Below are 15,165 nucleotides of genomic sequence, written 5' to 3' on the forward strand. Positions count from 1 at the left end.
ACTCCGGACGTGCAGGCTTGGCGGCCACGGCTCATGCACGGGCCCAGCCGCTCCGCGGCATGTGGGATCTTCCTGGCCCAGGGCACGAACCCGCGTCCCCTGCATCGGCAGGCGGACTCTCAACCACTGCGCCACCAGGGAAGCCCCAAAGTCATGCTAATTTAATGGCCCAGGCTGTCCTGGTCCTTGCTGCCCTCTGCCCTCCTCTCCTCCCACTCTCCCCTTTTTCTCCTGCTCTAACCACTTCCTACCTCAGGGCCTTTGTGTTGGCCGTTCCTCTGCTTGGAACACTCTTCTCCCAGATACCCATGTGGCTCCCACTCTCCCCTCCTTCCAGGTTTTGCTCAAATGTTTTAGTGAGGCTCACTCTGACCTGCCTCCTCTAGTTAAACCCTCCCCCAAATTCATCCTGTCCCTTCTCCATGGCATCTGTCACCTTCCAACATAACATATCCTCTGTCTGTATCACCTCCCCAGACTGTTGTCTGCCTGTCCCGTCAGTGCCTGGCACATGGCAGATGCTCATGAGTGTGGAGAGAATCAATGAATGGCAGGTTGTGGTGAGTGCCTGTGGAGGGAACAAATGTGCCCACAGTGGGGGAGGCACTGACTGGAAGAGGATGAACTGAGTGGGAGCCTCAGGTAGGACCAAATCCATGGGCTGTCCCACAGCCATGCGTCCCCCTCGCACTGACCTGCGGGCCACCCTTGCCCTGGCATTTGATTTGTTCTACGTTCACAATCATAAAATACAGGAAATATGATCCCATTTTAGAGTCCTTTTTTTTTAAACTTTTATTTAATTTTATTTATTTATGTTTGGCTGCATTGGGTCTTTGTTGCTGTGTGCGGGGGCTACTCTTCATTGCAGTGCATGGGCTTCTCATTGCGGTGGCTTCTCTTGTTGCGGAGCAGGGGCTCTAGGAGTGCAGGCTTCAGTAGTTGTGGCACGCGGACTCAGTAGTTGTGGCTTATGGGCCCTAGAGCGCAGGCTCAGTAGTTGTGGCGCACGGGCTTAGCTGCTCCGCAGCATGTGGGATCTTCCCAGACCAGGGATCGAACCCGTGTCCCCTGCATTGGCAGGCGGATTCTTAACCACTGTGCCATCAGGGAAGCCCTATGATCCCATTGTAAAGCTTAGAAAACTGAGGGACAAAATGACTCATGGTCACATATGGGGCTCCAGCTCCTCCCCTCCTCAACCCCCGTACCCTGGACCATGCTTTCTAGCAAGCAGCAGGCGGACGGCGCAGTGAGGCCACCAAAGCCCACGGCTCTGGGTCCCTCTAGACGGCCCCGTGATGTCCCCACCCTTCTCCATTTTAGAGTCATGGCCTCCTCCATACGCCACCGGTCTGGAAACCACCTGTGAAATATATTTCCCCCAGCGCTGGCTCGGGAACCATGTAAATCACTCCGCTTAATGTCCTCTGGGATTGTTCCCCACCACCCCTCCCCAGCCACTCTGTGCCGGTGAATGTGGGGCTGCAGGGCATCAGGCAGGTGGGGCCCCAGTCATGGGCTGTGGGCAGCCCAAGGTACCCCAGGTGCTAGGAGGCACTGTGCAGGGGTGCAGCAGCCTCAGGGAGCACGTCAGCAGGAGAGGGATGGGGCCTGACTGGAGCTTCGGGAACTGGGGCTGGATCCATATAGGCAAGCCTCTCCCCCACCCCACCCCTGCCCCTTATCCTTGTCCCCCTGTCAGCGGCTTACTCTCAGAGGAAGATGGGTCCTGATGCTCTCCCCGGGCCCCCACAGCCCTGACCAGGGGAGGCCCAAGGCCTTAGGAAGAGCTGGGGACCCTGAGAGGGCCTGTCAGAATTCAGTCTGGAGTAGGGGCTGTGTCTCATCACCACTTGGATGCTGCCTAGAGCACTAGTCATGTGTGGTTATTATTTATTTGGCCTCACTTCCATTTCTTCCTTGCTGACGATCTCTCCCATGGACTGTGAGCTCCCCGAGAGCAGCCCTGGCACACAGCTAAGGTTTGGAGAGGAGACTCAGGTGGGGCAGGGGCCGTCAGGAGGCGGGTCCTGAAACATGGGAGGGCCATGGAGCAATCAGCAGTGTGGATGAGGCATAAGCAAGTGTCAACACAGAGGGGCAGTTGGGAAGGAGTAGGGCAGCCGGCTGAGGAAGCCTGGCAGTCTCCCTGGAACAGGCTGCAGACTCTGGCCACTGGCCACATGTACAGGCATCTATGAACAGCTGCCCCCCAACAGGTACAATGGCCAGAATACTCCCCAGAACCAGTACACTGGTCCCCACCCCCTTTCTCTGGAAGCCTCAGTTCTCCTTGCTGGCAGAGCAGCGCAGGGGGAGGGGTCCTATGTTCACCTTCCTATCCTCTATGGCCTTGGCTTTCCACCTTGGCTCACCTGAGTGGCTCTGGAAATATCCTGATGCCCAGGCCCTGCCCCACAAAATTAAATAACACAGCCCATGGGGCCCTGGACCCCACCTTCATCTCTCTCCCCCGAGCAGCCCTTGGAGGCAGCCTCTTGGCTGGGGCATCCCTTGTAAGAGAGCCGCAGGAAGGTGTGTGGGGTAGCCTTTGTTCTGTCGCACCAGCAAAGCCAGGGCCGTGTGGGACCCTGTCCCAGAACATGTAAAAGCTGTTCCAGCTTTCAGAGACGTAACCAGCTTGGCCTGTACACACCTGTGCTGACTCTCTGTTCAGCAAACATTTTTTTAGCACTTGGTGTGCGCTAACCTAGAGTTCAAGCCAAGGACAGGTGGTCGTGACCCCTGCCCACCCTCCAGGCACACAGTCTGGAAGGGGAGGCAGCAGGTCTATTGCAACACAAGAATAGGAGTGACTTCAGGGGGCCTAGGAAGCCCCTGTCCCACATAGGGAAGTCAGGGGAGGCTTCAGGGAACAGTGACTCCCAGTCAAGCACTAAGGGACAGGCAGAGGTCAGCCAGACCATAGGCAGGGTCCTGCTTGGGACTGGCAGGGCCCTTTGCAGCCCACCCAACCTCTCCCCTGCTTACTCAACTCTCAGTTCATAATAGGTGCTTGTTAAGCCCCCATGGACGGAGATGGCTGCTGCCCCGGTGCTGCCGGTCCTGAGGGCAGAGATCCCCTCCTGTGCCCACCACCATGCCTATCAGAAGCAGCCCCCTTGGCCATGGTCTCCATAGCACCAGCTTACAGGGCAGGACAGAGATGGCAGCTATGCAGATGGGGTGGCAGGGGAGCATCGTCATCAGCTGCAGAAGAATCCATCACTCTAGAGGGTCCTGGGTATGATGAAGACACTGAGGCTGGAGGAGGAGAGCAGGTGGCTTGCCCAGACTCCCACAGTAAGCTGGAGACGGGCCAGGGCTAGAGTGGAGTAGTAAGAAATTGAGACAAGAAGGGTAGAGGGACAGATGTGATGGAAGAATATAGGAGGGTTGGGTACCCTGAGGGTCCTGCGGTCAGGAGCCTCTCTGGAGGAGGTGAGCTGCAGAAGGGCTATGTACAGCAGTGGCTGAATGCTCAAACCCAAGCACTGGGGTGTGAATCCTGCCTTCACCACTCACCATCTGTGTGATTTCAGCATCACTTAGCCCTGCTGAACCTCAATTTTTCTTATCTGTGAAATGGGAATAAAAATGGACTGATCTCATTGGACAGCATATGTGAAATATAGCACCCGAGGCTCAGATCACAGTGATTGATGATGTAGTTAAAATTACTTCCTTTACAAATGTTTCCTTGAACATGGACACTCTCCCTTTCCTTTCCCTCCCACCTTCTTCCTCTTGTCAGGCCTCTTGTCTGACCCTGAAGCACATCCTGCCTCCTCATTCTCCATCACTCCCCCTCTTCTCGCTAACAAAACCCAAGTCTGCAAGAATCTCTCCCACCTCCAGTCCCAAGGTGACCCCATCCTTAGCTCAAGGGTAAATCCTCATTAGCCTGAGCCAATCACAATGCACCTTCCTGATTGCCAGTGATTGGTTTAGAGTAGACATGTGACCCAGTGCTAGCCAATGAGGTGTGAGGGGAAATTGGCTAGGGGCTTCTGGGTGAGGTTTCCTAGCCTCCTTTTAAGAGGAACCCAGAGGAAACATCTCCTCTTTTACTCCTAATGTCTGGTACATATGATGCCTGGAGCTGTGGCAGCCATCTTGTTGCCATGAAGGACGTCAGACAAGGACAGACAGCCACACCAAAAGTAAGGCCAGCCAGGCAGAGTGCAGGTGAAGGCTTGGTCCTCAATGACAGCCTATACGTACCCACCTCTGAGCTCCCTGCCAGAGGGCCTAACCATGATGAAAAAAATTAATGTGCTGGGATTTCCAAGGGGTGCACAGAAGCAGCCTCTTTTCCTTGCAGCCATTCCTTGGACTCAGTTTTTGAAGGATCAGTAGTCAGCTCAATGCCTACTCCTGGAAAGGCCTCTACGAACTGGGCACAGAGCTGGGGGAGAGGCACAGGGTGATAGGAGAGGCCCACAAGGGGTAGGGAGCCAGAGGAGGGCAATGATCTAGAGGGCTTCTTGGCCCAGTACTCAGGCTGAGCAGGCCAGCCTGGTATAGGGAAACAGCCAGAAGGTGGAGAGGTCAGAGCTCCTACCAGGACTTGCAAGTGGCTTGGCCTGGCTGGAGTCTAGTCACAGAGCTAGTGGCCAGAGACCAGAGCCAGCCCAGGAGGGCCCTCAAATGCCAGGTGAGAAGTGGGGCTCTGCCCATGGCAGGCTTCTGGGGTGCAAGGTCATAGCTTGCCCTCAATGAGAGATACTGCAGCATGCCTGGCAGGTCTGGGAAAGGAAGGGAAGACGCCTAGGTTCTCACCATGCCCACCTTAGCCTCAGCTCACAGGGAGAAAGGAGAAACGTCCGTCTGTGAGAGCCCTCAGTGCAGAGGCCTGTTCTGCCAGCTCATTTCTCTTTTCTAATAAGTGAAGTTGTGGGGGCAGGGCTGAGGTGGGTTGTTTTGTTGTTTGTTTGTTGGAACCGGCAGCAGCACCAGGCCTGACCTTTAAGGCTTCAAATGTAGCATTTCAGGCAGCGCCAGAGGGAGGAGAACATAGGCTGAGCAGAGAAGTTATCAAGGCTAAAATGCCACGTCAGCCATGTCAGGCTGGAAACTCGCAGCAGAGCAGGGGCCTCTACCCATCTGAGGAACATTCCAACCCATTCGTGTCCACCCGGCGACAAAGCTGTCCTTTCCATGGGTACCCTGAAAGCCTCACTGACTCTAAAACGGCAAAGGGCACCAAGGTCTGCCCCAAAGAAACACCAGAAGCTGGGGGCCCACACCACAGGCACCTTGCTCTGCAGGGTTTGCCAAAGGAGGCCTCAAATCACTCCCGCATCTCATGGCAAAAATGTTTTTATTTAAGATAATCAGTTGTACATCATAGTGCAAAGACGGCTGAACGGGGAGCATCCTTTGAGCAGCCTGTACTGAGCCCTGGGTGGGGGACTGGGCCCTGCCCGCAGAATGTATGTAGCCAGCAGAAATGTGGGGCCTGAAGGCTCCTTCCCGCCACTCAGACATCAATTTCCCTGTCTGTACAACGGCGGTATCTAGGTCCCCAGGGGCTTCTGTGGCTGGGATATTCCTTCCCAAATCAGGGACCCAGGCAAGGCCCATTATTGCCCAAGGAGATGGTCGCACTCGGGCTCCCTGCCCCCATAGGGACTCTCACAAGCCCTGTAGGTGCCCAAGCCCTTTGCAGAAGTCCCCTCCCGAGACACCTAGGATGCTGGGCCATCCTAACACTGACAACACACAGGCCCTGAGAATGCCAGGAAAGCTCTCAGACATCAGAACCCATCAGCTCAGGGCCCACAGAGCCAAGGGCCAGCACCCAGCACAGGGCACTCAGACAGCCTTGTTTATGAAGACCCAGTAGGCAAAAATTCATCCTTGAAAGGAAGAGCTTTGCTGGAGGCATCCCAAATAGAGGAACATGAGGGCATCATCAAGCTGAAGCTTTTATACCCAAATTATGCCTGCAGCTGACTGTACAAATGTCTTGCTAGGAGCAAGAACCCCAAACCTACAGCAGATGCTTCAAGGGATGCCAGTCTCCCACCCTTGAGTGTGCAAGTGAGAAGCACACACTCCAAGAGAGAAAAACTGCCAGGCCAAGGTCACACAGCAAGGGTTTCCAGATTCCACATCGGAAGGGCTGTTAGCAAAGATGCTTTGTTTCACAAAGGACTCACCAAGCTTCGCAGAGTCCCAAGTCCTCTGGCATATCTAAATACCATTCTATTTGCAAAAATTTGAATTACAAGGATGCAGCCTCTGTGTGTTTCCCTTGCAGACAGTCATCGAGCCAGTTGGTAGATGATCAAACTTCCCAGCTCAGCCTTAACTCAGACTGTTCTTGACATAAAAGTTTGTGAAACACTGGTCCTAACAAACAGGTGGCTTTATTTCCCACTGCCAACATTTGCCCAGCTGAGCCCTGGCATTAACTTCAAAGGGGGGCTCAGAAGGTGAGCACTGGGAGCGCATTCTGGGTGCAGAGATAAACCGTACATATGCCCACACATACATATGCACACCCACGCACAAGCACACACCCACATTCGCATTCATAGGCACACACACATGCACATACCAACACCTGTGTATACACATGCGCAGGCATGTACACACAACCTGCACATATACATGAAGCACACACACACACAGGCACACACATTTACATGCACTCACATAAGCACATCTTCATATACAAATGGACACTCACAAGTGTGCACACAACGTGAACATATCCAACACATGTGCACAAACACATATAAGAGCACAGACATATAGACACTTCCACACACAAGCTTACATGTGCACACAGGCCAAGGCAAGGACCAAGCACAGGAGGAAGGACCCAGAAACCACAATGGAGTCTCAGGATCCTGTAGGGCCTGGCTGGGTGGCAGGCGCTATGGGCAATGGGACAGGTGCCTGGCACTCAGAGTACGGGCCCAGCTGGACTGAGAACCCTCATAGATCCAGTCAGAATCCACACGCCCTTGTCATTCATCCCTCATGACCTTTCACACCCCAACCCAGCGAGGCAGTGTGATCAAGGGAACCCTGTTTTACAGATGAGGCCCCAAGACCCAGAGAGGCTGAGGAAGTTCCCAAGGTCACACAGCTGGTGAGAGGTGTGGCAGAGTCTCAGTGTGTGTCAACAGGGGACTCATTCAGAAAGGTTTGTCCAGCAGGGAAGGAAGGCACCAAGGCGGGAACAAGGGGCCCAGGGTCTAAGGGAAGCGGGAAAGAGGGGCAGAGGGGGTGACTTCTCCCCCTTTTTACCCACTCCTTTCCCCTTTGTTTAATGAGTCACTTCCAAGGTAGGGAGAGATGCTTAATAATCAGCAGGAAAGACTTCCCGTGCCCCTCCCTCTCTGCTAAACAATTAGGCTGATCAGAGCTCAAAGTGGGTCACTCTGAGAAGCAGCTTTGAGACACCCAAGGTGTGTCCAGAGGCCAGTATGGGAGGTGCAGGCTCCTCACACTGGGGGAGATGGGGCTCAGCTGGGCTAGGGTCAGGTCTCACCTCACAGCTAGAGCAAAGTGTGGAGAGGAGCAGGAAGACCTTGGACCTGTCTTCTTAGGCGACTGCAATGTCAGAGTCACAAGGTAATGGAAGAGAGGAAACTGAGGCCCAGAGAGTAGAGGAGACTGTCCAAGGTCACCACCATGCAAGCTATCAGCTGAAAGGACTGGGTTGGGACTGCCTTTGACAGAGGCCCTCCAGAGCCAGGCCAACCCAAGGTGGGGACGCTCAGGTCTCCCATGTGAAGATTTCCCACCATGTAATCCCAGCTAGACAGGGTTTTCTGCTCTGTAAGGCCAGATCCCTCACAGGCTCAGTCATCAGAACCAGCAGTGGCCAGGGGTCCAGCAGGCTGGACTAGCCCCAGAAGGAGGGGGCCCAGGTGAGGTGGGAGGGGAACTAGGTGGTCCATGAGCAGGACCAGGGCCAGGGACACCAAACCAACGGCCTGAGTCCCACAGTGGCAGGGCAGGGCTTGGCTGAGTGCTGCCCCAGCTCCTGCCTATGTGGACCTAAGTGACAGCATCCCTGAGTCCCTTGCAAGCCCCACATGGGCATATCAATCCGCATGGTCACTTGCACCGCCAACTCCCCCGCAACTCTTAGCCACAGGCAGCTCAGAAGGCTCTTCAGGTTATACAGGACAAGAGAGGAAGTGAAAGGAAAAAAAGCAAAAACCACACATACACCTCTCTCTGGGAATACGAATATTGATTCTGTAGCTCCTTGTTTAGACAGTAGGCACCAGGAAAAAAACAACAACCTGACACTAAGAGAAGCTCCCCAGTTGGCTGAAGGGATGCAGCCAGGGGTGGGAAAGCCCCCCACACTTGCCTTTAGAGCACCCTAGGCCTTGGTCTCCCTCCCCAGGCCTGAGGCCCTGAGCCCTCACGTAAGGACAGAGGTCACCTGTTCCCGAGGCAGATATTGAATCTGGAAGCCAGCGAGGTTGGAACTGGGTGGGGGGAGGAAAAAGAGACCACCCCCCACCCAGAGACAGCACCACCCTCCAAGGCAGGGCACACGCCACATGCCGGCCTGGTTTGACTCGCAAACCCCCAGCTGCCCCTGAATAGTTTCCTAGCAAATAGAACCCTGGTTCCCCAGCCCCCCAGACCCCTCTTGTCCACACAACATGAAAACCCCAGCACCTATAAGGTCCAAGCCCTCCGAAATCCCCTCGGGCTTGAAAAACCTGCCACGGGACTAGAGCACCCGGCCTCAGGTTTCCATGAACAGCCTCCACCCCCAGGCCCCTGGCCTCTCTCTCTGGAATCCTACTGGAATCTGGAGGGGGAGATGGCATCTCAGAGTCTCAAGATGAAGTCCCTCTTGCCCACCCCTGCACGGCAGGCATGCCCGGCACATGACTCAAAGCCTCTGAAAGGGGGAAAACCTGGACTGAGGGGCTCCATGATCGCCTATGTACACGTGGGAGGGGGTGGAGGTAGGCACAGGGCCTATGAGCACCGGGCTGGCAGGGTGGCCATAGGCCAAGAAAGGCCTCCTCAGGGTTGCCTGAGACCCAGAAGAAGACAAAGGGACAGAGCAGGAAAGGTTACAGTTGGGAGCCTAGGCGTCCCTCACATGTCTTAAGCCTCTTCATTTTCTTCCAAACACCCAGGCTTTGAGTTCCTACCCCAACTTCTTGGTCCCCTGCCCAGATGTGCCCAGCCCCCTGGCAGGACAGCTAAGTGTCTGACAGATTAGTCCTCTCCCTGCCCTGCCCCTGGTAGCTGTGGGGCTTTGGGCAGGTCCCTTCATCTTTCTGAGTCTCAGTCTCCCCATCTGTGGGATGGGCATGACCATGGGGTCTGAGGGCGTAATGTGGACAAGGGGCCTGGCCTGAGCTCAGTGAGGGGAGGTCACCATTAGCCTGGTGACATCCCCCACCATAGTCAAGCTGGGCTTCAGGGAATTGGGGAGGGAGGTGGCCCAGTGCTCGTCCTCACGGAGCCGATATCCCTGCGGGTGGGTACAGCCTGAGCTAGTGGCACAACCCAGAGGCCTCTGGAAGGTGTGGGTATGAGACCCTGAAGGAAGGATCTAAACCCCTGAGAAAAGCACGCAGTGATGAGGGGACAGCGTAAGCAAAGCAGAGGGATAGGAAGGCGCTCAGTCCATGGGAGGAATGTGAAGAGATTGGTGGATGGGGGCCCTCAGGCTGTAGCCTCAGGGGTTGTTAATGTTATCGATAGCTGCCATGACTCCCACCCATGGAACCCTCCCTGCTCACCTGAGGTGACACCCTCTCCCACTAATTCTCACCACCAGCCTCTTAAGCAGATTCTATTATCTTATTTGGGGAAACAGAGGCAAGGTCATCCCAATGGGGAGGGTCAGCTCTGGAGACCAAAGCTTGAGCCTGCAGGGCCCACACCTGACACCCACCATGTCCCCAAACTGCCTCCTCCCAGGAGCTGGCAGGGACAACCTGCACACAGGCATAGGGGAGAAGGAGGCACCGCGGGCAGAAGTGCTCACTCCACTTGTGAGTCAGTCTCTCCTCGGAGACACCAGTGTGACAAAGAATCTGGAGGGAGACTCACCCGCACACTATGAGGGGGCTCGTCTTAAAACAGGCTACTCCCTTCTCAGGGGCTAGCTTGACATAGTTGGCCCAGTAAAGGTGGGTCCTGCAGGGGGAAAGCAGACAAGGGTCCCCCAGCCCCCATCCTCAACGCTAGGAGAGATGTGAGCCAGTTGTAGCAGCAGCCGGCCGTAAAGCCTCAGCCTCCTCCTCCTTCCTGCAAAAGCTGTTGGCAGGTTGTTGGGGAAATGGGGGACCCAGATGCGTGATGTTGCCTCCCTCTAACACGGAGAGCTACAGGGAGGTGAAGACGTGGGCTTGGAGGCCCAGACAGACACACGTCACCCACCATTAACCATAGCTATAGTGACGCATGCCCTGTCGTGGACACTCAGGAAAAGGCGCACGTACTCTGGCTGTCATTAATCTGCTGGGGGCCCAGACCCCTCGGGCTCCTTTCTGCTCCCCACCCACCCACCTACCCACTCCCAGAGGAAGGGAGGTACTGGCCAGCACCATCACTGGGGAAGAGTGGGGCTAAGAGGGTGCAGCCACCCAGGCACCTCAGCAGGACCCCACAGAGGGGACAGAGAAACCCAGGAATGCTGGAGAACAGGGGACAGAGGTGCAATAGAGATGACAGAAGAGGTGGGCAGGGCAGAGTGGACACAGAGAGATGAGATGAGACGGATGGGCAAGGAAGTGGGGGGAGGGGGATGGGAGAAGAGATGAGAGACCAAAGAAGGGGGCAGGGAGGGGGAAGGCGACTGACAGAATTGGAAAAGGCGACTGACAGAAAAGGAAAAGGCACAAGGAGAGGCAAAGCAGTGAGGGCTGCCCCTCAGCCAGCAGCAAACAGGAAACAGGAGGAAGCAGGTAAAACGGAGAGTGTGTGCTCTGACTCCGTCTCCCCCACCTCACCCCAGACACATGAGTGCACATATGCACACACATGCGCCTGTGCACACGTGGCCTTCCCTTGTTTGAAAACCTGATCCAGGTCCAGGTGGGGTGAGAGGGCACCCCCCCCAAACCAAAGGTCTGTCCTCCCTCCAGCAGTAACTCCTCTGCCCTCCTCCATCCGCCTGGAGGAGGTGGCAAAGGGTCTGCTTTGCCTGGTGGGCAGACAGCCATGTTGCCAAAGCGATTACAGAAATAACGGCCACCGGACCCTAAACCCACACTTGCTTAAAACCCAGCAGCTTGCAAAGCTGGGCCCTGTCGCACTGCCAGACACTAAGGAGGAAATGACTTTCCCATCAAGGGCCCTCTCCACTAAGGGGTCGTCACCCTAGTGCCGTGAAGCTGAGGGTCCCACTGCCCACCTCAGAAAGCCACCTGTACCTGTATCAAACTCCCTTCCTAGCCTGGCCATGCTAACCCAGGAGAGTTCAGGGAGGCCACTGGCCCCGAACAGCCCCAGGCAGCAGCCTCAGCCTTTCATGTCAGCTCAACAAAAGTCCCAACTCCAACTAAGCATGGTCATGCAGGGGAACGTGGGGGAGGGACCCCCACTCAATTCCTCCCCCTTCCTGCCTCTAAGGATCAATGGGCGTTTGCATCTGCGGGACCAGGGCAGCTGAAGGGCGCTGGCTGTCACCGCCAGCCCTGCGTGTTGTCGCACCGTTAGTCACCTCCCCCTGGACCCTCGGAGCTGTACAGCCCCCACTCCACCCCCACTCTCATTCTCTAATTATGGTTTTCAAGATGTGTCCCAAACCCTGATATTAGTTCCAACTATACCGACAAGAGAAGAGCGTCCAGCTGAAAATGTGCCACTGCCATCACACCCGCCTCCCCATCTTCTGGCTGGGGACAGAGGGACAGGTGTCCTCTCTGGTCAGGGTATCACAAATGTAACATGCAGGCTCGGCAGCCATCTGACCCACCGCAGGTTACAAGGAGAGGGAGCAAGGTGGGAAGAGGTGAAAAGAGACGTCTACTTAAACCTTCACTCAAGGAGCTACGAAACGGCAAGGGGAAAAAATAACTGTCTTGACTTTGAGGAAAAAAGAACAACAAAAAAATAATGCTTTTGCTCTTTTTAAACACTGTGGCTTAAGTCCATTTTCATCACAGCAAATGAAAGACAATAATGCACCCACAAGCCTTGAACTTCCATAGGATTCTCTTCCCCCTGGGCACACCCCACATACACACACGAAAAATCCAGACAGCTGACAGAGGACACGTCCGTGTAGCACCTGTAATTTGCCTACTGATCACCCGCCTGAGCACAGCCAGGCTGTTTGAGGAGAGAGATGACAAGACGGAGAGAGACTCAGGCAGTGCCTTTCCTGAGTTTGATTTTTCCTCATCTGGGAGAACCTACAAGCTGGAGTAGGCAGAACCAGGGACCCCTACCCTTGGGCAGAACTGGTCTAATGACGCAGAGCCAGCTTTTCCCTTTCCATGAGGACAGACCCTTCCTCTTGGCCACTAGCAGCCCAGCTACTCATTTCCCAAAACCCCTGTGTGGTCACTGGTGCAGGAGTCCAGGGACAGGTGGCTCCTCAGAGCAAGAGACAAATAACAGACAGCAAGGTGGTCACCGTGCCCCAAAGCCACAGGGGTGTATGGGCACTGACATAAGGCTGGGTCATGGTGCCCATAGAAACAGCTGCTGTCCTAAAGGCCACATGCACTGAATACCCATTTGCAGCCCCAGATGCATCTGGCCAAGCTCACCCAGAGGAGGAAGCCCGAGTTTCCAGGCTCCTGGGGAGGGAGAGAAGGCTCAGAAGGACCACGGAGAACCAGCAGAAGCTGGCAGGGCCAAGAGATGCTATTACCCTGTTGGCAGGGGCAGGCGGGGGTCCTCCCTGCCATTCACCTTCTGCCTCCACCCCGGCACCTTCACCTCCCAATTGGGCTCTCCAGGGGACCCTTCCCCCAGGTTTAGTGGCGGGGGCAAGAACAGGGGACACTGACCTCTTCTGTGGCACTGGCCAAACAGTAAGGTGCTCGCATCCTCTGCTTCCAGCCCTCCCCCTCGAAGGAAAAGGCCAATGAAAACAAGTGTGGAGGTGCCCCCCACCTCTGGATCTAAAGCGCCAGGTTCCTACCCGGGAGGAGACATGAGGCAGACGCTGGGCTCTGACTCCGCCGGGCAGAGGTCGTTGGCCGCCCCCTCACCCAACCCCAGTTTTCCCTCTCAACCCGACAGCGGCAAGGAAATCAGCTGGAAAGCTCGGACCCCCCAGAGATCTCGCTCTGTGCGGTTTGGGGGATGGGAAGGAGAAGGGGCACCGCGGGGAAGTTTCGCGACGCAGCCAGAAGCGCCGGGACCCCGGCTGCCCGCCCTCTGGGCTTGGGGCCGCCGCCCCCGGTCGCGGCGGGCGGCGGGACCCAGCGCCCCGGCCCGGGCGCGGGCTGGGGGACGGAGGGGGGCTCTGGGCTCGGCCGGGGTCCCGCGGCCGGCCGAGGCCACTTACGTGTGCTGCTGAGGAAAGCTGTAGGCAGAGGCGCCGGGGGCGGCGAGCAGCGGGAGCAGCAGCAGCGGCGGCAGTAGCAGCGACAGCGGGCGCGGGGGCCGAGCCGCCGGCCGCCGGGCGCTGAGGCCGGGCCGCGAGCCGCGGCCGGGCCAGCTGAGCGCGGTCCGCGCCGGGCCGGGCAGAGAGGCGCCGCAGGTCCGAGCCGGCACCGCCATGTTTCCATTCAAGATGCGGCGCCGCGGGGAGGGGTGGGGGCGGCGGCGGCGGGTTGGGGGGGCGCGGGCGGCAGGCGGCAATCGCCTCTCCTCCTCCGCCGCCTTCTTCGCGCGGGGCCTCCGGGGCTGCCCGAGCCGCAGCACCTCTGCGGGCTTCGTGCTCGATCTCTCCGCCGCGCTAGCTCGAAGCGCTCTGAGCGCCGGGTCCCGGACTAGCGCTCAAATAGCGGCCGCCGCCAACCTGCCGGCGCCGCCCTCCCCGCTCCCTCCCTCCCCAATTCCCCGGCCGGTCCGCCCCCGCGCGCCCCCGCCGCGGCCACGCGCCCGCCGCGGCCTGCGCGCCCCTCGCGCCTCCCTGAGCCGGCCCTGCTGGCCCGCGTGGCCGAACCGAGCCGGGGCACGCGCGTCTTGAGCCCCAGCCAAGTCCGAATTTCCAATGTGCGCCCTGCCCCACGCCTCAGACTGCGAAGAGTCCCCGGCAGGCGCATAATGACCCTGCTGGGGGCTCGACCTTCAACAGGCTTAAGGCCTGGAGTCACAGGTTCAATGGTAGAATGGCAGGCTTCAGCAGAGACCACTGTAGAGGGCAACGGAGCTGAACTCATACCACCAGGGGCTCCAGCTACCTTCAAGAGCCCTCTCTGGGGGAACTTGGGTCCCAAGGCTCTGACAGAAAGAAAAAGCCTGGGTGGGAACAGGTCCAGTTGCACAGTTGTGAGGGGCTGGGAATGGATGCAGCGCTCCGCAACCACTCATTTCACTTCCCTGGGCTAAGCGGGCACTGTGTGCAGACCAGCCCCAGCCCCCGAGGCTTGCACAGCCTCTATTTAAACTCCTCCAGTGCCAGTAAGCTCACCCCTGCACAATCCAATCCCTTGTGTCCTGGAGGCTCCTGGCTCTCCCTTGCTGCCGGGAGAAGGCTGGGCTGGTGTCAGTTCTGACTCTGCGGCTTGTGGGCCTCTCAGAGTCTCAGTCTCCTCCCTTGTGAATGCTTGTGTGGGTGCCCACCCCCATTTCCAGGATAAAGTGAGAATGGAAGTGAGTTGCTTGGTAAATTGAAACACTCATGGTTGGGGGAGAGTATCCCTGAGATTCCGCTGAAGTTGCCCTGGGGCCCTGCTCTGCGCCTGGCACAGATAAGATGGGAGAATGCTTCCTACCAGCCTGGAACAGAGCAAGACCCTCTAAGCAGTAACTGCCCACAGATTCGGTGCCTAATATGAGTGAGGGCCAGTAACCACCTGAGCAAGAGCTCCCCACATTATGATATCTGGGTGAGTCTCCCATCACCTACTTACAAGTCAGCCTAAAGAGGATTTGCAGTGGAGGGGGAAGAGTGGTAACCCCTGGACTGAGGAGGGCAGAGCTACCCCTCTCACCCAGACAGCGGCAAGGGAATAGGGCTCAGGACAACCTTTACTTGCTCCTTATTCCTGCCTGGGCTGTCCTACCCCTGCCTACCCTCACGAGGCAGGG

The 15,165-nt window shown here is 57.0% G+C and overlaps 1 protein-coding gene across 8 annotated transcripts in view; it reads right to left on the reverse strand.

Annotated features, from left to right (window-relative positions):
- CACNA2D2 (calcium voltage-gated channel auxiliary subunit alpha2delta 2) overlaps positions 1 to 13,944 on the reverse strand; it is a 138,832-nt gene extending 124,888 nt beyond the window's left edge. For all 8 annotated transcript variants that reach the window (XM_067754548.1, XM_067754545.1, XM_067754547.1 and 5 more), the window contains exon 1: positions 13,475 to 13,944. In XM_067754548.1, the coding sequence (XP_067610649.1) occupies positions 13,475 to 13,689 (215 nt within the window). In that variant the 5' untranslated portion in view covers positions 13,690 to 13,944. The remainder of the gene's footprint in view (positions 1 to 13,474) is intronic.
- Positions 13,945 to 15,165: the final 1,221 nt, after the last annotated feature.

The sequence above is a fragment of the Pseudorca crassidens genome, chromosome 10 (assembly GCF_039906515.1).
Source record: "Pseudorca crassidens isolate mPseCra1 chromosome 10, mPseCra1.hap1, whole genome shotgun sequence".
Lineage (NCBI taxonomy): Eukaryota > Metazoa > Chordata > Mammalia > Artiodactyla > Delphinidae > Pseudorca > Pseudorca crassidens.